The 25,892-nt window shown below is 47.1% G+C and overlaps 1 protein-coding gene across 1 annotated transcript in view; it reads left to right on the forward strand.

Annotated features, from left to right (window-relative positions):
* Positions 1-21,783: 21,783 nt before the first annotated feature.
* Positions 21,784-25,892, forward strand: part of ipo9 (importin 9) — an 80,864-nt gene continuing 76,755 nt past the window's right edge. Inside the window, exon 1 of the mRNA XM_070858772.1 lies at positions 21,784-21,994. Within this exon, the coding sequence (XP_070714873.1) occupies positions 21,811-21,994 (184 nt within the window). The 5' untranslated portion in view covers positions 21,784-21,810. The remainder of the gene's footprint in view (positions 21,995-25,892) is intronic.

The following is a 25,892-nucleotide window of genomic DNA, read 5'->3' on the forward strand; positions in this document are numbered from 1 at the left end:
GCCGAGTGATTACCCTCATTTGCAGACGGTAAATAGTACACCTGTGGGCTACTCCCATTTTGTTCTGTGCTGAGCCGCAGGGTCTCACTTGCCACCTTGTAGGAAAATAATTTTTTGAGAATTTCCCAATGTTTTAGCTGTTTTTACTCTTTTTTTTGGTAATATGTGTCACGTATTTAGTCTTCAAACTTTCTCTCTGGTGCTGAGTCTAAGGGCCACAATATTGGTTCCTTTTCACAAGATACATCTCATTGTGTTGGGTGTCCTCTTAGGCCATGCCTCAGTGCGGCTGGAATTAGGCAGACCTGCTCTTGCCCTTTTCCAACTACTGATGCTCATGATCTGTACATTTTTTGTCTTCCTAGCAGCGTAAATTAAGAGTGCCTCAACCTTCGCAAGAAGGGTATAGTGCAAATGATTAAATCATCCCTGAGGATAGGGTGGTTTGTCTACATCCTGTCGATATCAGAAGTCAGCCTCCAGCCAATCTTGTACTGACCACGTCCATGAAAAGGAGAAGAATGATGTATCTGCTAGTTTGAGATGACATTTCAGCAGGTGTCAGGAATGAGCTGCTTATCAGAATGCAGGTCACAACTGGCCCGAGATAGTGGATAAAGGCGTTTAATTTTTTCTGAAATTATTTTTAAAATGTGTTCTTAGGATGTGGGTGACACTGGCACGGCTGCATTAATTGCTTATCCCTGGGGGCACTAAGGATCAATTGTATAGTGTGAAGGCACATGTAGACAATACTGGGTAAGGATGACCGGTTCCTTTTCGTGAAGGACATTATTGAACTAATTGAATTTTTGCACAATCTGGGAGCTGTAATTAATCCAGCTCACAAAATAACCAGATTTATTAACTGATATCCATTTCACAACTTGCCATGGTGTGATTTGAATGAACAACCTCTATGGTGCTAGTCCAGTACCTTAACCACAAGCTGAGCATAGCCTCGGAAGGAAGGATATACTTGCCTTGGAGGCGGTGCAACGAAGGTTCACTAGATTGATTCCTGGGATGAGAGGGCTGTCCTATGATGAGAGATTGTGTAGAATGGGCCGATAGTCTCTGGAGTTTGGAAGAATCAGAGGTGATCTGATTGAAACATACAAGATTCTGAAGGGGATTGACAGAGGTTGATTCCCCTGGTTGGAATGTCTAGAACTAGGGGGCACAGTGTCAGGATAAAGGGTTGGTCATTTAAGACAGAGATGAGGAGAAATTTCTTCACTCAGAGAGTTGTTAATCTTTGGAATTCTCTGCCCCAGAGGGCCGTGGATGCTGAGTATCTGAGTATATTCAGGGCTGAGATAGACAGATTTTTGGCCTCTAGGGGAATGAAGGGATATTGTTAGCGTTAGTGTTTTCTTAGAAGAATCACTCAACACTCAGGGTCGGTTCCAATGCTGAAGCATCTTTTATTACGCTCAGCGGGAAGGAAAAACTCAGGACCGTATCCAGGTTTCTCTTCACAGAACAAAGAGTTACATGTACCTTTATATGTTTCACAACAGTTACAAAACAGTTTACTGCAGCTACACAGCCCATCACGGCTGGACACAAGCCAATCACAATGATTATAGATTACATATAGGTTATTTTAACCCAATAGAATTCCCCTTATGTCTCAGGAACCATGTGTTCGTCTTTTGTCAGCTTGGGCTGATTGATATAGGTTCTCTCACTAGTTCTTTCTTCTTGGAGAAATAATTGGTATATAGCCTTGTTTACAGCAAATGGTTTCCCTCTTATCTTTCTTCCTGAAATAATTGGTTTCATGGCCTTGTTCACAGGAGATGGTTTCCTTCTTATCTCTGTCTTCCCAGGCATTCCTACAGTGGGCCTCACAGGGTTATTGCTCGGTCAGTGAACGTTCAACAGTTCACAGTTTGACTACCTGATTTCCCATAATGCCTGGGCAGCCATTTTATGTGTGTGTCCATTTAAGCTTATGTGAGTTTTAAATATCCAGCAGGTGCCTAATGCCTAAGTCTATATATATTTCTACTCTCTACAACAGATATATAGAGATCGGGCGGGAAAGTGAAGTTGAGGACAATGATCAGCCATGATCTTATTGAATGGCGGAGCAGGCTCGAGGATCTGTATGGCCTATTCCTGTTCCTAATTCTTGTGTCCTTATGTTCAGCAGACCTTCCATCATGTATGACCTAGAGTGTGCATACTACTGCCCAATAGTGTGACTAGGGAATTATAATATAGATCAGAGAGCAGGGCCCTAGGACATCGTGGGCCACCCTGACTTGTATGCGAACACCACCGCAGGTCAGGACTATAAAAAGAGCTGGAGGGCGGCCACTGCAGATTCCAGCGCGAGCCGACACAAATGTGTGACGGCTTCGAGGTGGGTGACTGGGTGATGTCATCAGGACCCAGGACGCCATTTGGAGTGTGGGCAGGAACATCGGTGGGGCCCTGGTACAGCAGAGGAGCAGGAAGGTCGTGGCAGACTTGCGACGAGTGATCGGGGTGGAGGAGCGATGAGGGATCATGGCTGAGATTTGGTGGGTGAAGGTTCGGCGAATGCTTGGTGTAGAGGTGTGCCGAGTGTTTTTGTGGCAGAGGTGCGGCGAATGTTTGTGCGGAGGAGCAGCGAGAGATCGTGGCGGAGATGCAGCGAATGAGGGTATGGGGCCCGGGGCAACACGGACCAGCCCACACTGCGATATGTGTGCGCACTATGTCCGTGCAACAGAGCAGGTCTCCAGTCGTCCTGGTTAATCCTTGCCACTGGATAAAGGCCTTGCTCTGTCAAGCCCGTGTGGTGGCTGATGTGCAATGGTCACTGTTATGTTTTCGGTACGACCTCACAAACACACAGAGGCTTTAAAATGGCTGATAACTTCAGGAGGCCCAGTCAGGTAACTCCCTCTTTATTGTTGTAAACTATCACACTTTTAAAAAATCCACGCACCCCTTCAATTGGAGTTCAGAACTGGAACATCGGGTCTTCATTGAAACATCTGTGAATTAATGTGGAAGCAAGTCATCCTCGTTCGAGGGACTGCCTATGATGATGATGAATATAGATCATTCGCTGCTATAGCAGCTTCTGTAGTCTCCACATAGCACTGTGTGTTCACCACCTTTTACCGAAGGCAGACTGAAAATCTTCAGTGAGTGAAGCTTGATTAGAAACCAACAAACTTTTCTTTAACACACTCGAACAAACAGACAATAGTTTTCACAGTGAGATCCATCAATGTCACTCCTCGCTCTATAAATAATAGACGCACAACTCTACTGAGGCGTCAGACAAAAACTAATGGTTAAGCTAACTGACCTGAACTTTCTGTCAGTGTTGCACATCCAGTCTGATATCAGACAGATAGCGAGGAAGAGAGAGAGAGATATACAGAGAGCGACGAACAGAGAGAGACAAAGAGAGAGATAGCGACAGCGAGTGCTGTGACCCTTCCCTTAACTCCGCTCGAGGTTTGATTCGCTGAGCTGTCAATCCCCAAGGCTCCAAATTGATCCCATCCTTAAAAGTAACCAGGTCATTCATTGTGTCGTTAATCCAGAACATTGAATGAGAGCCATGTTTGCTGATTTATGCAATAATCTTGTTTTCAACTAACTGACCTCCACGCTCCCCACCCCCCACTCTTTCTACTGCCTCACAGTTACAAAAATATATCCATACATCTCTCTCTGAGTAGTTAACAGTACACCAAATTAGCCTAGTTTCTGTCTGCTGTTAAATGTGAGTCAAAAATGCTGCATTTAACAGTATAAGGAATGTTATAAATTAACAAAATTCCATTCAGGCAATCCAAGTAGTGGCCAGAACTGTCTCTATTCCGGCAGCGCGTGTATGAGTCCAACGATTGTTTGCAAGGACTGTGTGTGTGGACTTCAGAATAACACGGGCTGGTGAAAACATGCCTGCCTCACGTGTCACCCCCGACACTGGTGCCTCACTCCCAGTAATGGTTCCACATACTGTGTGGCAGGTATCGAGTGGTCTGCACTACTCCTATGGTCAAATCACTGCACCATCCTTGCCAAGTTATTCACCACCGAGCTGAAATATGTGTGGGGATCCATGCTGGGACCACTGTTGTTCACCATACACATGAATGATTTAGACTCAGAAATTGGAGGTCGAAATAAAGGACTGCACCAAAATACAGGAAACATAAACAGGCCCACAGAGTAGATAAATATTAAATTAAATATAGGTTTTAAGAAGCATCTTAAAGGAAGATAGTGAGATAGAGAGGAGAAGAGGTTTAGGGAGGGAATTCAGAGCTTAGGACCTAGGTAGCTGAAGGAATGGCCGCCAATGGTGGAGCGATAAAAATTGGGGTTGTGCAAGAGGCTAGAATTGGTGCACAGAGATAAGAACATAAGAAATAGGAACAGGAGTAGGCCATACGGTCCCTCGAACCTGCTCTGCCATTCAATAAGATCATGGCTGATCTGATCATGGACTCAGCTCCACTTCCTTGCCCGCTCCCCATAACCCCTTATCTTTTAAGAAGCTGTCTATTTCTGTCAGTTTCTGCAGCTCTCTGAGGCAGTGAATTCCACAGATTTTACAACCCTCAGAGAGAAGAAATTTCTCCTCATCTCAGTTTTAAATGGGCGACCCCTTATTCTAAGATTACGCCCCCTAGTTCTAGTCTCCCCCATCCTCTCTGCATCCACCTTGTCAAGATTCTTCATAATTGTTATGTCCTCGGATGCTCTGATAATGACTCCACGAGGCAATGTGTTGTACTTGAACTGTAGTGACAGTGCTTTATTGATAACTCCAGAGTGAGGATCACACCTGGTGGCCTGCCTTTTATACTAGGCCAGGCACACTTGTACAGGTAACCTACAAGTCTCCCACTGCTGTGCCCCCTGGTGATAGTACAAACAGTAGCCATGTAGGATACATAACATCACTCTCCCCCAAGCCTTTAGTGCAAATCGCCTCTGCATTGACTGTGCTCTGGGCTTAGCTCTATCTGGTTGACCCTTGGCGGGTCATTTCAATCTTGGGTGAGTGGTAGGTGTTTCATTGGCAATAGAATGCTGGTGGTGCTGTTTGTGTGTGTCCCTGACCACTCCATTCTCTTCCCCACCCTACATACAGATTATGCCGGAGGCTCATTTCATTCAAATACATTCAAGTCCAGAAAATCACGTTTACATTACATCTGTGGTTCAGTTGTGAGACAAGTACATTAGACTGGTGAGATACATTATTGATACGTACTGGGGATCGGTAACTGGTGCGTAAGGACAAGCTTGTGCCGAACTGCTGGATCGTGTCCAGGCAGTCTGGTGGTGGCGCGGTGCCCAGTGCTGGCAGTGGGAGCCCGGTTGGCTTAAATTGCCTGCTCTTGGGGCTGTTGCCGTTGCTCCTAGCATCGGGTAGGTTCACAGATGCCTGTGACCTCCCTGTCCTTTCTTTGTGCCCTGGGTCACTGCTGCTCCCTGAGGAGCTGTCATCTAGCAGTGCACAGGGAACTGCTGACTCGCTAGCCTGGCCGTCGTTTGGTTTGGGATCCTGGCTGGTCCCGGTCCCCTTTGGGAGAACTGTTGTGGGTGACCCTTCGTTCCCGGGTATGGCCTTGGAGGCGATGAGATCTGGGGGCTGCGCCTTAGCACAGTTTGCTCTTTCAGGCTTGTGGCGGTTGGTGACATCGGGTGCCTGAGAGGTCAACCAGATAGAGCTAAGCCCAGAGCACAGTCAATGCAGAGGCGTTTTGCACTAAGTACTTGGGGGAGAGTGATGTCATGTATCCTACATGGTTACTGCTTGTATTATTACAAGGTGTACCACCAGAGAGCACTGCAGTGGGAGACTTGTAGGTTACCTCTACAGGTGTGCCTGGCCTAGTATAAAAGGCAGATCACCATGTGTGAACCTCACTCTGGAGTTACATTAAATGGACTAAGGTCACTACAGTTCAAGTACAACACATTGTCTCGTGGAGTCATTATCAGAGCATCTGAAGACACAACAGTTTCCATCTGTGAATGGGTCCAGAACCAGGGATTCTGCACATCAGATAATCATTAACAGATCAAATAAAGAATTTAGGGAGAAATTTTGCTGCACAGAGAGTGGTGAGAATGTGTAACTCACTGCCACAGGAAGTGGTTTGAAGCTGAGTGTTGATGCATTTAAGGGGAGATTTGATGCATACACGAGGGAGAAGGGATTAGAGGGATGTGGGGGAGGGTAGGAAGAGAGGGATATGAGGAGGGTGGGGATAGAGGGATGTGGGGAGGGTGGGGATAGAGGGATATGGAAAGAGGGTTGGAAGAGAGGGATATGGAGAGGGTGGGGATAGAGGGATATGGGGGAGGGTGGTGATAGAGGGATGGGGGGGGAGGTGAGAATAGAAGGATATGGGTAGGTTGGGAATAGTGGGATGTAGGGGTGGGAAGAATGGTCCTCCAATCCCCTTCCGCCAGCCCCTCTCCTCCAGCCCGTCTCCTCTGTCCTCCAGCTGGGTGAGACTGCACTCGCCTGGTTCCATTATCTATCTAGCCAGAGAATCACCTGCAATGGCTTCTCCTTCCACTCCTGCACCTCTGTTATCCCCCAAGGATCTATCCTTGGTCCCCCCCCCACCCCCTACATGCAGCCCCTCCGTGACATTATCCGAAAACACAGCATCAGTTTCCACATGTACGTTGACGACATCCAGCTCTACCTCACCACCACTTCTCTCGACCCCTCCATTGTCCCTAAATTGTCAGATTGGTTGTCCGACATCCAGCACTGAAATATTGGGATGACCGAAGACATTGTCTTGGGTCTTTGCTACAAACTGCTTTCCCTAGTCACCGACTCCATTCCTCTCCCTGGCAACTGTTGGAGGTAGAATCAGACCATTTGGAACCTTGGTGTCATATTTGACTCAGAGACTGAGTTTCTGAGTATCTGCGCCATGATCAAGACCACTTATTTCCACCTCCGTAACACTGCCCGTCTCCGCCCCTGCCTCAGCTCATCCGCTGTTGAACTCCTCATCCATGCCTTTGTTGCCTCTAGACTTGACTATTTCAAAGCACTCCTGGCTGGCCTCCCATTTTCCATCCTCCATAAACTCGAGCTTATCCAAAACTCTGCTGCCCGTGTCCTAACTCGCATCAAGTCCCGTTCACCCATCATTTCTCTGCTCGCTGACCTACATTGGCTCCTGTTTCAGCAACGCCTCAATTTTAAAATTCTCATCCTTCTTTTCAACTTCCTTCCATGGCCTCGCCTCTCCCCATCTCTGTAATCTCCTCCAGCCTAATAACCCCCCCGAGGTCTCTGCAATCCTCCAATTCTGGTCTCTTGAGCATCCCCGATTTTAATCGCTCCACCATTGGTGGCCGTGCCTTCAGCTGCTGAGGTCCTAAATTCTGGAATTCCTTTGCTAAACCTCTCCGCCTTGCTACCTTTCCTCCTTTAAGAAGCTCCTTAAAACTTACCTTTGATCAAGCTTTTGGTCATCAGTCCTTATTTGACTCGGTGTCAAATCTTGTTTGATAACGCTCCTGTGAAGTACCTTCGGACGTTTTACTACGTTAAAGGTGCTAAATAAATACAAGTTGTTGTTGTAGTTGTGCAATCATTAAAAGTGAGGTGGCACACTCGAGTGACGAGGACATGAGTTAGTCGAGGAGAAGTGGAAATTGGCAGGATGCTCAACAAGTGTTTACAGAAGAGAATATATCAGGGGTCAGGGAGGAGGTAAATTTGGATTGTTTCATTAGAACAGAAAGATTGAGGTGATTTGATAACGGCAATGAACATGATGATGTAGTGGGGCCGGGAGGATAGACACAGAGGAGGTAATTTTCAACATTGCCCCTCAGATTGACCGATTTCCATTCCATTGATTTCTGATCATCGGGCCATTTACTCCAGCAGAAATTACGAATTATCCTAAGGGAAGGTCTGTAATAGATTGGAAGACAGGAGAGATTAGAGAGACAAAAGGGATGATGGCCCAACTTCAAATGGTAATGCCAGGAATTAGAAAAGCATTAGTCAAGATAAGGTGTGAATGGCAGGATAATGATCAACTGCCATTAGAGCAAGGAGAAAAAAGGAAAGAAAGAGGTTCGGGGGGTGGGGGAGGTAGCCAAAGATTGGTAGTGGTTACGCTCTGAAATTTTTTTAACTCGATGTTGAGTCCAGAAGACCCGCTTGATGTTCACTGATGACTGTACTGTGGTTCCATTTGCATTTCCTCAGATAATGAAGCAGTCCATGCCCACATGCAGCAAGATCTGGACGACATTCAGGTTTGGGCTAATAAGTGGCAAGTAACATTCGCGCCACACAAGTGCCAAGCCATGACTATGTTCAACAAGCGAGTTTAACAACCGCCCCTTGACATTCATTACCATTGCCCAATCCCCCACCATCAACATCCTGTGGGTCACTATAGACCAGGAACTTAACTGGACCAGCTACGGAAATACCATGGCAACAAGAGCAGGTCAGAGGCTGGGTATTCTGCAGCGAGTGTCTCAACTCCTGACTCCCCAAAGCCTTTCCACCATCTACAAGGCACAAGTCAGGAGTGTGATGGAATACTCTCCACTTGCCTAGATGAGTGCAGCTCCAACTACACTCAAGAAGGTTGACACCATCCAGGACAAATCAGCCAGTGATTGGCCCCCCCATCCACCACCTTAAACATTCACTCCCTCCATCACGGCGTACCGTGGCTGCAGTGTGTACCATCTACAAGATGCACTGCCGCAACTTGCCAAGGCTTCATCAGCAGCACCTCCCAAACCTGCGACCTCTACACCATAGAAGGACAAGGGCAGCAGGCGCATGGGAACACCACCACCTCCAAGTTCTCCTCCAAGTCACACACCATCCTGACTTGGAAATATATCGCCGTTCCTTCGTCGCTGGATCAAAATCATGGAACCCCCTCCTTAACAGCACTGTGGGAGCACCTTCACCACACGGACTGCAGCGGTTCAAGAAGGTGAATCACCACCACCTTCTCAAGGGGCAATTAGGTATGGGCAATAAATGCCAGCCTTGCCAGCAATGTCCACGTCCCAAGAACGAATTTAAAAAAGTTGACCTTAAGTACCAATGTCCAGTTCACTGCATGTGATATTAAGAGCAAAACCTCTGGGCCCTGACAATATCCTGCTGCAGTGCTGAGGATCTGTGTACCAGAACTAGCAGCTCCCCAAACTATGCTGTCGCACTGCAGCTTGACACTGGCATCTAACCCACAATGTGGGAGATTGCCCAGGTTTGTTAGAGCTACAAAAAAACTGGCCAATTGCTGCCCCATCAGCCTCCTCCTCATCATCAGTCAAGTCCCAGCCCCTGATCCCTCGCTCTCAGCCCTCTGGCCCTTCACTCCCTGCCCTCTGACCCCTCACTCCCTTCCCTGTCTCCCTGCCCTCTGCTCCCTCACTCCCAGCCCTCTGACCCCTGACTCCCTGCCCTCTGACCCCTCACTCACTGTAATGTATTTGCTTCATGGGTTCTTTACTTAAGAATTCATAGCAACACATTACTACTTAGCAAAGGTTTAACAATCACACTACACATTACCAGTTCATTCACCAGCCTGACAACCACCTGCATCATCGTGGATCCCCCGAACCCAACTGGCTGGGGTTTTATTTAGTCTTGTGATTGGCTAAGCCACTCAACAACTCTACAAACCTGTGAGCCTACTCACAGATGCGTACATTACACTGCTTCCCCATTTTTTAGAAGGTATTTATACAATATTGCTAAAAGATTACTTATCATAATTACAATTTTACTCATTTGACTGCTGAGCTTGAGTATCTTACTGTAAGCTTTTAGCTTCTCCCTGCTCCGACCTCCATTTCTTTGCAGTTGGCTGTTTCTACATTCCTATTTAACTTCGGAGACCCACTTGGGGAATTTGTGTTCACCGGGCCTGTAGCATAGGATTCCCGACCTCTATCTTCCTGTATCCTCTTGAGTTTCCTTGGCATCCTTACATCCATCCTGGATCTTCCTAAGATCTTGATATTCCCAGTTCTCAATATCATGTATAGTTGGTTTGTGATTCCTAGTTGATTTGCTCACTAAACCCCAACTCCAGCCGCCCCCCACTCCCCCCCGCGGAAGGTACAGAGTCTCTGCGAGATTGTCCCATACCCGTAGAACCGCCTTCAGTTGGCTGCATCTGAGTCGATGGCGATATGGACGTTGTGACCGTTGAAGTATTTGGACCTGCCAACTGACTCTGATCATCGTCCAAGTCAGGCTCAAAATCATCTACTCGTGGTACCGAAGGTGTGATGTATGTAGGCACCTTTGGTAATGACTCCATGAGGCAGGGTATGGTACTTAAACTGTGTAGACTGTCGTCCTTTATTTGCAACTCCTCGAGTGAGGACACCAAGCTGTGAGCTTCCTTTTATACTGGGTTACCTGCAGTGTGCAAGTAACCCTTAGGTCTCCAGCAGCAGCACCCTCTGGTGTAGAGGTAAGGTGTGTACAGTGTAAGGGTACATTCAGCGTTACAGACATCATACAACAAAACAAGCATGCATATATGACAGAAGGTACATCACTCGCTAGCAACATTTGATCCACATGAACCTTCCTGATCTATTCACCAAATTTGACCAAATACCACTTGGTGCCACATACCCGAATAATTGACCAATATCCCATTTGCGTGGACTTGTCCTTTTCGATAGACTGCGAACTCTGACCTGATCACCCTCCCGAAAGCACCGCCCTTTAGTACCGGAATGATAATGCCGTTTTTGCACCGATTGTGCCTTCTCTACCTTATCAGATAAGTTTGATTGCAATCGACTGAGATGCATCCTCAGCCTTCGCTTCATCAATAATTCAGCAGGTGTGTACCCTGTTGCAGAATGGGGCGTAATTCTGTATTTGAAAAGAAAATTTGCTAACCTGTGCTTCGTGCTCACCGATGATCCAGTCTGTAGAACTTGTTTCTGCAAAGCCTCTTTGACAATCCTGACCGACCTTTCAGCTGCCGGAAGCAGGATGATATGATGCTACCAATGTGTGTTTGATACCGTTGTGTCTGGCATAATTCACAAATTGCATGAACCGAAATTGCGGCCCATTATCTGACACCATGTCTTCGGGCCGGCCATGGCATGCAAAAATATCCCGCAATTCATCCAATGTACGCTCTGTAGTCGGAGGTGACCCCATATTCCGTACCTCCAGCCATTTCAAATGGCTATCGATTCGAACCAGTAAATTATCACTGCTCCTCTCGCAAAAATCAATATGTATTCTTTGGAATGGACTCGTTGGCTAAGACCATGTTTGCAGCGGCGTTTTAGCTGGCATAGTCCTGCAGTCTTGACAGATAGTACACTTATTTACTAATAATTCTCAGTCTTTATCTAACCCAGACCAATAAACAAAACTTCGGGCCACCACTTTCATGCCTACGATGCCAGTATGCTCATCGTGAGCTTCTGGCAAGACTTTGGCCTGTAGTCCACTGGGAGTGACTACTCTCAGGCTCCATTTTAGACATCCCTGCTCACATGATAATTCATACCGACGATGATAAAGGGCTTTGTCCCCTCATCTAAATGTGTCTGATCTTCAGACCACCCTCACCGAGTGTGCTCATAGACCCGCTGTAATGTAGCATCTTTGTGTGTGCGCTCTGCAATAACAGGCGATGACCGGAAAGTCCTCATCAACGACATCTAGAGTGAAGATTGACTGTTTGCAATTTCAAAATCTTCATGAGGCAACCTTGAAAGGGCATCCACCACAGCATTCTGCTTTGACATGCGATTCTTGATTCAATAATCGTGCTGAGACAACAAAATAGCCCATCGTTGTATCCTGGAAGCCGCCATAGATGGAATTGCCACGTTTGGGCTTAGGATAGCTAGTAACGGTTTGTGATCGGTTACTAGCATAAAGTGGTATCCCAAAATAAACTGGTGAAACTTTTTAATACTAAATATAATTGCCAAACCCTCTTTCTCAATCTATCCATGATTTTGTTCGCTTTTATTGAGCGTATGCGATGCAACGGCAATCGGTTTTTCCTGCCCATCATTCATAACATGGCTGATCACTGCTCCCACACTACCCAGAGGCTGATCACTGCTCCCACCATACCCAGAGGCTGATCACTGCTCCCACACCATACCCAGAGGCTGATCACTGCTCCCACACCATACCCAGAGGCTGATCACTGCTCCCACACCATACCCAGAGGCTGATCACTGCTCCCACACCATACCCAGAGGCTGATCACTGCTCCAAAACCATACCGAGGCTGATCACTGCTCCCACACCATACCCAGAGGCTGATCACTGCTCCCACGCCATACCCAGAGGCTGATCACTGCTCCCACACCATACCCAGAGGCTGATTACTGCTCCCACACCATGCCCAGAGGCTGATCACTGCTCCCACACCATGACGCTGATCACTGCTCCCACACCATACCCAGAGGTATCACATGCTAGTCTTAGTTCATGAGTCAGATTATAATGGACGAGAGGAGCACTACTGCTCAAGCGTCACTTGCATGTGTCGTATGCATTCTGTTGCTCTTTGTCCCATATCCAAATCATAACTTTAATAAATAATGGAGTGGTGCGAGTATTGTTGCTAGTCCAGGAAGAAAACAAGCATAATATTGTACTGTGCATAAAAAGGATCATAATTCAGTAATGTTATTCGGTTCCGGAACCATCATGATGGCTTGCACTTTCTCCTCAACTAATCAGAGACCATTTTCACTAACCCACAATACTAGATAAACCACCTCACACTGTATGAATGCACATTTATTCCTCTTCAGCTTCAGATTATGGTCATTGAACCTTCTGAATACGTCTAAAATTTCTAGGTTTTCCCTCTCTATGCCGGTGGCTATCAACACACCAGCTTGATTGTACAAACAGTGATTCATTCCCTGTAAGATCTGATCCATGGTAGCCTGAAATAGCTTTGGTGAGGACTTGATACCATAGATCAACTTAGTGTATGAATATAAACCTGTGTGTGTTGACTGTCAGATACTGTTGACTATCCTTATCAACGTGGCGTTGAGCATAGGCCTGGGAGAGATCCAGTTTTGTGAAGACTTTGGCTCCCGCCAGTTCTGCATACAGGTTTTGTGATGTCGGTAAAGGGTACTGTTCATCAACTGCTTGATTCAGGGTAATTTCATAATCTGCACAGAGCCATACCGTTTTGTCTGCCTTCAGAACTACAACTAACGGGTTGGACCAGTCACTCCTATCAGTCTTCACTAAAACTCTGTTTTTCTCCAAATTATCAAACTCTCGCTCAACCGGAGATTTTAATGCATGGTACTGTTCTTGGTCTACAAAAAATAGGTTTGACATCTGACCTAATCCGAATATGTGCATTGTACCCCTTGATGCCGTCGTATGAGTCTTTGAACATATGAGCATATTTCTCCAGCAGAGACTTAACCATTTCTGTACTAGACGCTGTACCAATCCCAATGAAGCACTCTTAGCCAATCTTTGCCCATAAGTGTCGGCCTATTGACGTATTTCGCTATAATAGGTAATCTTGCTTGTTGCCCCTGGTATTGTACTATACATTCCATTTGTCCAAGCATCTGCAGTTTTTCCCCTGAGTAGGTTTTCAGTTTTGCTGAGCTCGCCTTTCGTGGTATGTCCCTGAAATTCTTGTAATACACATCCTGACTCATTATTGAGCAATCAGCCGGTGTCTATTGTCATATTAATCCATCGATTATTAATCAGTGTTAACGTTCTGAAATCCTGACATAAGGAATGTCCTTCACTGCATATACACCTGTTAGCGTTAGTGTTTTCTTAGAAGAATCACTCAACACTCAGAGTCGGTTCCAATGCCTGGCGGCATTTAATAACGCTCAGCGGGGAGGAAACACACAGGACCGTATCCAGGTTTCTCTCCACAGAACAAAGAGTTACATGTACCTTTATATGTTTCACAACAGTTACAAAACAGTTTACTACAGTTACACAGCCCATCACGGCTGGACACAAGCCAATCACAACGATTATAGATTACATATAGGTTCTTTTAACCCAATAGAATTCTCCTAGTATCCAGGGAACCATATGTTCGGTTATTGTCAGCTTGGGCTGATCGATGGCTTTATAGGTTCTCTCCCTAGTTCTTTCATCTGGGAGAAATAATTGGTATATAGCCTTGTTTACAGCAAATGGTTTCCCTCTTATCTTTCTTCCTGGGGAATTAATTGGTTTATGGCCTTGTTCACAGGAGATGGTTTCCTTCTTATCTCTGTCTTCCCAGGCATTCCTACAGTGGGCCTCACAGGGTTATTGCTCGGTCAGTGAACGTTCAACAGTTCACAGTTTGACTACCTGATTTCCCATAATGCCTGGGCAGCCATTTTATGTGTGTGTGTCCATTTAAGCTTATGTGAGTTTTAAATATCCAGCAGGTGCCTAATGCCTAAGTCTATATATATATTTCTACTCTCTACAACACACCAAAACCTACACTGTTCCGATGGGTTTCCACCCATTGAAGTCTTTGATTACCGTTGGGCCTGTCCTTGGATTTACATGCGGCTACAATGTGTCCCATTACTTGGCACCAGTAGCATCTTGCCCACTTGAACCGACACTGTTGTGTGGTATGGTTGCCATTACAGCTGTTACATCTATTCTCCTTGGTTTCATAACTCTCCCTCTGACTAGGCCTCACTCTCTTCTGTGCTTCTACAGCCCAGTGACTGTGAATTGCTGCTACTGCTGGTAATGGGTGAAATTCCTTAATATTTTTCTCTGCCATCTCCGAGGAGGTGGCTATCTTGAAGGCTCTCTCAAAAGAGAGATCATCCATACCTAATAATTTTGATTGGATGCATTCATCTGTTAGTCCACATGCAAATTTATCTCGAAGAGCCCTATCTATGAATCCTCCAAAATTGCAAAGTAGAGATAATTTTCTTATGGCTACAATGTATTCACTGATGGGTTCATCAGGCCTTTGGTGTCTCATTGCAAACTTATAGCTCTCCGCTATTTCTAAAAGCTGTGGATCAAAATGATTCTCCAAGTTCTGTAGTATATCTGAGAATGAAGCATCCTTAACCTTTCTCAGGGTTAACAAATTCATAAGATGCCATAATTCTCTGCACCAATCATGACTGACAGAATAGCCTTCATCTTCTCGGGCACGGCATGAACCCTGATTTGTGAATCTGCCACACCTGCTGGGACTTCATTCACATCATTAGCTCTAAAAATATTTGCAATTTTTCACTGTAGGATCGAAATGATTCCTTATTCATGTCCTAGGCTCCCAAATTACTGACATAACTCATTGTCACATCCATATTGCCTCCTTAGCTTAATAGCCATTAATGACTCTCAATAATCTTGAATTGCTTTCCACAAGCTGTGTTTGTCAGTTCAACACTTCAGTACTCACAAAAAAGAATGGTACTACCAGACTCTCAATGGGGAATCACACTGCCGGGATATCTCCTTGCTGTGCTCCACTTACTCCCTTCTCAAAGGGAAATTCCACAAAAAATTTCTTCATGAAGAAAGTCCCATCCTCATTGCCATTTTGTAATGTATTTGATTCATGGGCTCTTTGCTTAAGAATTTCTAGCAATATATTACTATTAAGAACTAGTTGGTTTATTAGCAAATTGTTTAACAATCACACTACACATTACCAGTTCACCCACCAGGCTCACAACCACCTGTCTCATTCCCTGAACCCAACAGGCTGGGGTTTTATTGAGTTTCTGGGGTTTTATTGAGTCTTGTAGAAACATAGAAACATAGAAAATAGGTGCAGGAGCAGGTCATTCAGCCCTTCTAGCCTGCACCGCCATTCAATGAGTTCATGGCTGAACATGAAACTTCAGTACCCCATTCCTGCTTTCACGCCATACCCCTTGATCCCCCGAGTAGTAAGGACTTCATCTAACTCCCTTTTGAATATATTTAATGAATTGGCCTCAACTACTTTCTGTGGTAGAGAATTCCACAGGTTCACCACTCTCTGGGTGAAGAAGTTTCTCCTTATCTCGGTCCTAAATGGCTTACCCCTTATCCTTAGACTGTGATCCCTGGTTCTGGACTTCCCCAACATTGGGAACATTCTTCCTGTATCCAACCTGTCCAAACCCGTCAGAATTTTAAACGTTTCTATGAGGTCCCCTCTCACTCTTCTGAACTCCAGTGAATACAAGCCCAGTTGATCCAGTCTTTCTTGATAGGTCAGTCCCACCATCCCGGGAATCAGTCTGGTGAATCTTCGCTGCACTCCCTCAATAGCAAGAATGTCCTTCCTCAAGTTAGGAAACCAAAACTGTACACAATACTCCCAGGTGTGGCCTCACCAAGGCCCTGTACAACTGTAGCAACACCTCCCTGCCCCTGTACTCAAATCCCCTCGCTATGAAGGCCAACATGCCATTTGCTTTCTTAACCGCCTGCTGTACCTGCATGCCAACCTTCAATGACTGATGTACCATGACACCCAGGTCTCGTTGCACCTTCCCTTTTCCTAATCTGTTACCATTCAGTCTGTCTCTCTGTTTTTACCACCAAAGTGGATAACCTCACATTTATCCACATTATACTTCATCTGCCACGCATTTGCCCACTCACTTAACCTATCCAAGTCACTCTGCAGCCTCATAGCATCCTCCTCGCAGCTCACACTGCCACCCAACTGAGTGTCATCCGCAAATTTGGAGATACTACATTTAATCCCCTCGTCTAAATCATTAATGTACAATGTAAACGGCTGGGGCCCCAGCACAGAACCCTGCGGTACCCCACTAGTCACTGCCTGCCATTCTGAAAAGTACCCATTTACTCCTACTCTTTGCTTCCTGTCTGACAACCAGTTCTCAATCCACGTCAGCACACTACCCCCAATCCCATGTGCTTTAACTTTGCACATTAATCTCCTGTGTGGGACCTTGTCGAAAGCCTTCTGAAAGTCCAAATATATCACATCAACTGGTACTCCTTTGTCCACTTTATTGGAAACATCCTCAAAAAATTCCAGAAGATTTGTCAAGCATGATCTCCCTTTCACAAATCCATGCTGACTTAGACCTATCATGTCACCATTTTCCAAATGCGCTGCTATGACATCCTTAATAATTGATTCCATCACTTTACCCACTACTGAGGTCAGGCTGACCGGTCTATAATTCCCTGCTTTCTCTCTCCCTCCTTTTTTTAAAAGTGGGGTTACATTGGCTACCCTCCACTCGATAGGAACTGATCCAGAGTCAATGGAATGTTGGAAAATGACTGTCAATGCATCCGCTATTTCCAAGGCCACCTCCTTAAGTACTCTGGGATGCAGTCCATCAGGCCCTGGGGATTTATCGGCCTTCAATCCCATCAATTTCCCCAACACAATTTCCCGACTAATAAAGATTTCCCTCAGTTCCTCCTCCTTACTAGACCCTCTGACCCCTTTTATATCCGGAAGGTTGTTTGTGTCCTCCTTAGTGAATACTGAACCAAAGTACTTGTTCAATTGGTCTGCCATTTCTTTGTTCCCCGTTATGACTTCCCCTGATTCTGACTGCAGGGGACCTACGTTTGTCTTTACTAACCTTTTTCTCTTTACATACCGATAGAAACTTTTGCAATCCGCCTTAATGTTCCCTGCAAGCTTCTTCTCGTACTCCATTTTCCCTGCCCTAATTAAACCCTTTGTCCTCCTCTGCTGAGTTCTATATTTCTCCCAGTCTCCAGGTTCGCTGCTATTTCTGGCCAATTTGTATGCCATTTCCTTGGCTTTAATACTATCCCTGATTTCCCTTGATAGCCACGGTTGAGCCACCTTCCCTTTTTTATTTTTACGCCAGACAGGAATGTACAATTGTTGTAATTCATCCATGCGGTCTCTAAATGTCTGCCATTGCCCATCCACAATCAACCCCTTAAGTATCATTAGCCAATCTATCTTAGCCAATTCATGCCTCATACCTTCAAAGTTACCCTTCTTTAAGTTCTGGACCATGGTTTCTGAATTAACTGTTTCATTCTCCATCCTAATGCAGAATTCCACCATATTATGGTCACTCTTCCCCAAGGGGCCTCGCACAATGAGATTGCTAATTAATCCTCTCTCATTACACAACACCCAGTCTAAGATGGCCTCCCCCCTAGTTGGTTCCTCGACATATTGGTCTAGAAAACCATCCCTTATGCACTCCAGGAAATCCTCCTCCACCGTATTGCTTCCAGTTTGGCTAGCCCAATCTATGTGCATATTAAAGTCACCCATTATAACTGCTGCACCTTTATTGCATGCACTCCTAATTTCCTGTTTGATGCCCTCCCCAACATCACTACTACTGTTTGGAGGTCTGTACACAACTCCCACTAACGATTTTTGCCCTTTAGTGTTCTGCAGCTCTACCCATATAGATTCCACATCATCCAAGCTAATGTCTTTCCTCACTATTGCATTAATCTCCTCTTTAACCAGCAATCCTTTTCCTTTTATTCTATCCTTCCTGAATGTTAAATACCCCTGGATGTTGAGTTCCCAGCCCTGATCATCCTGGAGCCACGTCTCCGTAATCCCAATCACATCATATTTGTTAACATCTATTTGCACAGTTAATTCATCCACCTTATTGCGGATACTCCTTGCATTAAGACACAAAGCCTTCAGGCTTGCTTTTTTAACACCCTTTGTCCTTTTAGAATTTTGCTGTACAGTGGCCCTTTTTGTTCTTTGCCTTGGGTTTCTCTGCCCTCCACTTTTCCTCATCTCCTTTCTGTCTTTTGCTTTTGCCTCATTTTTGTCTCCCTCTGTCTCCCTGCATAGGTTCCCATCCCCCTGCAATATTAGTTTAACTCCTCCCCAACAGCACTAGCAAACACTCCCCCTAGGACATTGGTTCCGGTCCTGCCCAGGTGCAGACCGTCCGGTTTGTACTGGTCCCACCTCCCCCAGAACCGGTTCCAATGCCCCAAGAATTTGAATCCCTCCCTGCTGCACCACTGCTCAAGCCATGTATTCATCTGCGCTATCCTGCGATTCCTACTCTGACTAGCACGTGGCACTGGTAGCAATCCCGAGATTACTACTTTTGAGGTCCTACTTTTTAATTTAGCTCCTAGCTCCTTAAATTCTTTTCGTAGGACCTCATCCCTTTTTTTACTATGTCGTTGGTACCAATGTGCACCACGACAACTGGCTGTTCTCCCTCCCATTTCAGAATGTCCTGCACCCGCTCCGAGACATCCTTGACCCTTGCACCAGAGAGGCAACATACCATCCTGGAGTCTCGGTTGCGTCCGCAGAAACGCCTATCTATTCCCCTCACCATCGAATCCCCTATCACTATCGCGCTCCCAATCTTTTTCCTGCCCTCCTTTGCAGCAGAGCCACCTACGGTGCCATGAACTTGGCTGCTGCTGCCCTCCCCTGATGAGTCATCCTCCCCAACAGTACTCAAAGCAGTGTATCTGTTTTGCAGGGGGATGACCACAGGGGACCCCTGCACTATCTTTCTTGCACTGCTCTTCCTGCTGGTCTTCCATTCCCTATCTGGCTGTGGACCCTTCTCCTGCGGTAAGAACAACTCACTACACGTGATACTCACGTCATTCTCAGCATCGTGGATGCTCCAGAGTGAATCCACCCTCAGCTCCAATTCCGCAACGCGGACCGTCAAGAGCTCGAGGCGGATACACTTCCCACACACGTAGCGCCCAGGGACACCGGAAGTGTCCCCGAGTTCCCACATGGTACAGGAGGAGCATATCACGTGACCGAGCTCTCCTGCCATGTCTTAACCCTTAGATACCCTTAAATTGGTAATAACAATGTTACAGTTAACTTACTGATATAAAAAATAAAAGAAAAGCTACTCACCAATCACCAGCCAATCACTTACCCCATTGGCTGTGACGTCACTTTTTGATTACTTTCTACTTCTATTTTGCTTTCTCTCCCGCTGTAGCTGCACCAGTACGCCTTTTATAGGCCTCTCCGACACTGCTCCCTCTGGGCCTTTTATAGGGCGCTCCCCTCTCACCAACTGCCGCTGGCTCTCGATCTCCCGCTGGGCTTTTGATAGGTCGCTCCCCTCTCACCAACTGCCGCTGGCTCTCGATCTCCCGCTGGGCTTTTGATAGGTCGCTCTCCTCTCACCAACTGCCGCTGGCTCTCGATCTCCCGCTGGGCTTTTGATAGGTCGCTCCCCTCTCACCAACATCATGTGAACATCATGTGACTGGCTAAGCCACTCCCGACTCAACAGCTCTACAACTCTTTTAAATTATAAGTTTAAGCCAAGTGCCCCCTTTGGTAAGAGTGTACCGGTAGACACCGCGTGCTCCATCTCCAGGGACACCCTGGCTTGGATGTAACCACAGAAGAGGCAGGCAGGCAGGCGGGCTGAACGACCCCCTCGACTGCCCGTTGCCTGGACCTGTTAATGCCCACCATGACCAGGCCCAGGAGCAGTCCCACGAGGAGGCTCGCTGACCTGCCTGCTCCCCTCCGCACAGGGCACCCAAAGATCAGGAGCGTGGGACTGAAGTGCAGCCAGAAATCGAGGAGCAGCCCCTTCAAATAATGGAATAGGGGCTGCAACCTCATACACTCAGCGTAAACATGGAACACGGACACCTCCAGGCCACAGAAATTGCAGACGGCCTGGGAGTATGTGAACCGACTTAAAAACCTATTGCACGGGACTGCTCCGTGCAACACCCTCCAGGCCAAGTCCCCAATAAACAAAGGGAAGACTCCTGCATAGAGGGCACTCCATTGGGGACCCCCATCTCCTCCGTATGGCAAGATGGTGCGCCATGGCGAGTCCGGACGGCAGTTGAGGATGGCAAAATGGAGGGTGTGCAAGAGTAGCCTGAACAGGAAACCCCTCGGCACAGAACTGAAAGGCACGGAGGGGATTTCCCAAAGTCAATAGCTCTACAACTATTTTGTAAAACCCATAAATCAAGTGCCCCCTTATTAACGGGGGGCACTAAAACCAACAATTAAACAAATTAACTTTTTACCATAACTTAAATCAAATTAAAATTTGGCCCCTCACTTTCAGCCCTCTGCCCCCTCACTCCTTGCCCTCTGTCCCCTCATTCCCTGCTCTCTGTCCCCTCACTCCCCACCCTCTGACCCCTCACTCCCTGCCCTCTGTCCCCTCACTCTCAGCCCTCTGACCCCTCACTCCCTGTCCTTTGACCCCTCACTCCCTGCCCTCTGACCCCTGCCTTCTGCCCCCTCATTCCCTGCCCTCTGACCCCTCACTCCCTGCCCTCTGTCCCCTCACTCTCAGCTCTCTGACCCCTCACTCCCTGTCCTCTGACCCCTCACTCTCTGCCCTCCTACCCCTCACTCTCTACCCTCTGACCCCTTACTCTCAGCCCTCTGCCCCCTTGCCCTCTGCCCCCTGCCCCCTCACTCCCTGCCCTCTGACCCCCTCACTCTGCCCTCTGCCCCCTCACTCTCAGCCCTCTGCCCCCTCACTCCCTTCCCTCTGACCCCTCACTCCCTGTCCTATGACCCTTCACTCCCTTCCCTCTGACCCCTCACTCTCTACCCTCTGACCCCTCACTCTCTGCCCTCTGACGCCTCACTTCCTGCCCTCTGACCCCTCACTCCCTGCCGCCAGTGACAGTCTCTCCTCTTGAAGTGGGGAGGGCCGGAGGTCATTGTTTGGCGCCTGCGCACTCAAGAGCCGCCGCAGGGACTGCGCATGTGCAGACACTGGACGTCGTCGCATGCGCAGTCGGTGCTTCCGGTGCGAGTTTGGCGCTCGAGCCGCGGAGTCAACGTGAAGATGGCGGCGGCGGGAGCGGGAGCCGCGGCGGGACCCGGCCATCACACTCCCGGCACCGGCACCGGGCCCGTGCAGCAGGGGCTCAAGGAGGCGCTGTTCGAGGCGCTCGGCTCCATCCTGTCCCCCGTGCAGGAGGTGCGGGCCGCCGGGGAGGAACAGATCAAAGTGCTGGAGGTGACGGAGGGTGAGTGAGGAGAGGGACTGGGAGAGGGAGAGACACGAGGGGAGGGAAGGGGGGAACATGAGGGGCTGGGCTAAAGGGAGCGGGAGGGAGGATGGGTGACTGAGGGTGGGGGCGGCAGTATTTATTGCCCATCACTAATTGCCATTCAGAAGGTGATGGATGGTGAGCCACTTTGTTGAACCGCTGCGGCCTGTGAGGTGAAGGTTCTCCCACAGCTCTGTTCTGCAGAGCATCTTGTAGATGGTGTACACTGCAGACATGGTGCGTTGGTGGTGGAGGGAGTGAATGTTGAAAGTGGTGGATGGGGTGCCAATCAAGTGGGCTGCTTTGTCCTAGATGGTGTCGAGCTTCTTGAGTGTTGTTGGTGCTGCTCTTATCCAGGCAAGTGGAGTATTCCATCACACTCCTGACTTGTGCCGTATAGATGGTGGAGTCACCTGCCACTGAATACCCAGCCTCTGACCTGCTCTGGTATCCGCAGTATTTATGTTCACTTGTGGGCCACTTATATTTCTGGTCAATGATGTTGATGTGGGGGTGGCGGGGGGGGATTCGATGACGTTTATGACATTGAATGTCAAGGGGAGATGGTTGGACTCGTTTGTTGGAGCTGGTCATTGCCTGGCACTTGTGTGGCGCGAATGTTACTTGCTACTTAACAGCCCAAGCCTGAACGTTGTCCAAGTCTTGCTGCATGTGGGCATGGACTGTTTCATTATCCGAGCAGTTGCGAATAGAACTGAACGCTATGCAATGATCAGCGAACATCCCCACTTCTGACCTTATGATGGAGGTCATTGAAGCTGAAGATGGTTGGGCCGAGGACCCTGCCCTGAGGAACTCCTGCAGCGATGTGCTGGGGCTGAAATGATTGGCCTCTAGCAAGCACAACTATCTGCCTTGGGAGAACCAATGGAGAGATTTCCCCCTGATTTACATTGACTTCAATTTTACTAGGGCTCCTTGATGCCCCACTCGGTCAAATGCTGCCTTAATGTTTATAGCCGATGATTCCAGATCAGTCCATTTATCAGAAATAATCACTGTCCAAGGAGCCATAAATATAAAAAAGTCACGAATGAATCCATTGGGAAATTCAGGAGAAACTTCTTGACCCAGCGAGTAGTGAGAATGTGGAACTCGCTCCCACAGGGAGTGCTTGAGGTGAATAGAGTAGATGTATTTAAGGGGAAGCTGGATAAGCACATGAAGGATGAAAGGAATGGATGGTTATGCTGATGGGGTGAGTTGACGAAGTGTGGACAAGGCTTCTGTGGAGCATAAACATCGAAATGAACCTGTATAAATGTGAGCACTGGCATTGAATTCAAACATGTGTAACATAAGTTATTAATTGTGATAGTTCCATGAGATGGAAAACCAACCGGAATCCCCTACACTGACCCTTCACCTGTTACCTAACATAAATCCCAGGCAGTCAGCGACCCGATGGACAAAGTGGAATGTTTTTCCTACCTAATCTAAAAGACTTTAGAAATATCTTGGTGCAAGTGTTTATATGCTTTCATGTTAATAATATTAATAGCTGAAATTACTAGCCTCACCAGAGAAGGGAGTAATCTGTATCCATTGAACAGTACAGTAGTGACTGACCTGTACCCACCAGTACTGTACCCGTGTTATACAGTGACAGACCTGTATCCACCAGTACTGTACCTCAGTGTTATACAGTGACAGATGTGTACCTGCCAGTACTGTACTCCAGTGTTATACAGTGACTGACCTGTACCCCAGTGTTAGTGACAGACCTGTACCCTCCAGTACTGTACTCTACTGTTACAGTGGCTGACCTGTACCCTCCAGTACTGTACTCCAGTGTTATATAGTGACAAACCTGTACCGCAATGTTATACATGGACAGACCTGTACCCACAACTACTGTGCTCCAGTGTTGTACAGTGACAGACCTGTACTGCATCCCGGAATTATAGTGACACACCTCCCCACACCAATATTGTACCCAGTGTTATACCCAGTGACGGACCTCTACGTACCAATACTGTACGCCAGCGTTATAGAAACAGACCTGTACCCATCAGTACTACACCTGAGTATTGGTGACAGACCTGTATCCCAGAATTAGTGACAGACCTGTACCCACCAGTACTGTACCCCAGAATTATAATGACAGACCTGTACCCACCAGTGCTGTTCCCCAGTGTTATACAACGACAGACATGTACTCCAGTGTTAGTGACAGACCTGTACCCTACTGTTACACAGTGACGGACATATACCCATCAGTATTTTACCTAGTGCTTTACAGTGACAGACCTATACCATCAGTACGGTACCCCACTGTTATTTCGTGACATAGACCTGTACCCACCAGTATTGTACCTCGTGTTCTACAGTGACAGACATGTACGCGCCAGTACTGTAATCCAGAATTATACAGTGACAAACTTTACCCCAGTGTTATACAGTGACAGATTTGTACCTACCTGTACTGCATCCTAGAATTATAGTGCCATACCTGGATCCAGCAGTATTGTACCCCAGTGTTATACAGTGACATAGAAACATAGAAAATAGGTACAGGAGTAGGCCATTCGGCCCTTTGAGTCTGCACCACCATTCGATAAAACCATGGCTGATCATTCTCTCAGTACCCCTTTCCTGCTTTCTCTCCATACCCCTTGATCCCTTTAGCCATAAGGGCCATATCTAACTCCCTCTTGAATATATCCAATGAACTGGCATCAATAACTCTCTGCGGCAGGGCATTCCACAGCTTAACAACTCTCTGAGTGAAGAAGTTTCTCCTCATCTCAGTCCTAAATGGCCTACCCCTTATCCTAAGACTGTGTCCCCTGGTTCTGGACTTCCCCAACATCGGGAACAATCTACCCACATCTAACCTGTCCCGTCTCGTCAGAATCTTGTATGTTCTATGAGATCCCCTCTCATCTTTCTAAACTCCAATGTATAAAGGCCCAGTTGATCCAGCCTCTCCTCATATGTCACTCTGGCCATCCTGGGAATCAGTCTGGTGAACCTTCGCTGCACTCCCTCAATAGCAAGAACGTCCTTCCTCAGATTAGGAGACCAAAATTGAACACACTATTCCAGGTGAGGCCTCACCAATGCTCTGTACAACTGCAGTAAGACCTTCCTGCTCCTATACTCAAATCCCCTAGTTATGAAGGCCAACATACCATTTGCCTTCTTTACAGCCTGCTGCACCTGTATGCCAACTTTCAATGACTGATGAACCATGACACCCAGGTCTCGTTGCACCTCCCCTTTTCTTAATCTGCCACCATTCAGATAATCTGTCTTCGCGTTTTTGCCCCCAAAGTGGATAACCTCACATTTATCCACATTATACTGCATCTGCCATGTCTAAGTCACCCTGCAGCCTCTTAGTTTCTCCCTCACAGCTCACACCGCCACCCAGTTTAGTGTCATCTGAAAACTTGGAGATATTGCACTCGATTCCTTCATCCAAATCATTGATGTATATTGTAAAGAGCTGGGGTCCCAGCACTGAGCACTGCGGCACTCCACTAGTCACTGCCTGCCATTCTGAAAAGGACCCGTTAATCCCGACTCTCTGCTTCCTGTCTGCCATTCAGTTCTCTATCCACATCAGTATATTACCCCCAATACCATGTGCTTTGATTTTGCACACCAATCTATTGTGTGGGACCTTGTCAAAAGCCTTTTGAAAGTCCAAATACACCACATCCACTGGTTCTCCCTTGTCCACTCTACTAGTTACATCCTCAAAAAATTCCAGAAGATTTGTCAAGCATGATTTCCCTTTCACAAATCCATGCTGACTTGGACCGATCCTGTCACTGCTCTCCAAATGCTCTGCTATTTCATCCTTAATAATTGATTCCAACATTTTCCCCACCACTGATAACCGGTC

This window comes from Pristiophorus japonicus, chromosome 17 (genome assembly GCF_044704955.1).
Source record: "Pristiophorus japonicus isolate sPriJap1 chromosome 17, sPriJap1.hap1, whole genome shotgun sequence".
Taxonomy (NCBI): domain Eukaryota; kingdom Metazoa; phylum Chordata; class Chondrichthyes; family Pristiophoridae; genus Pristiophorus; species Pristiophorus japonicus.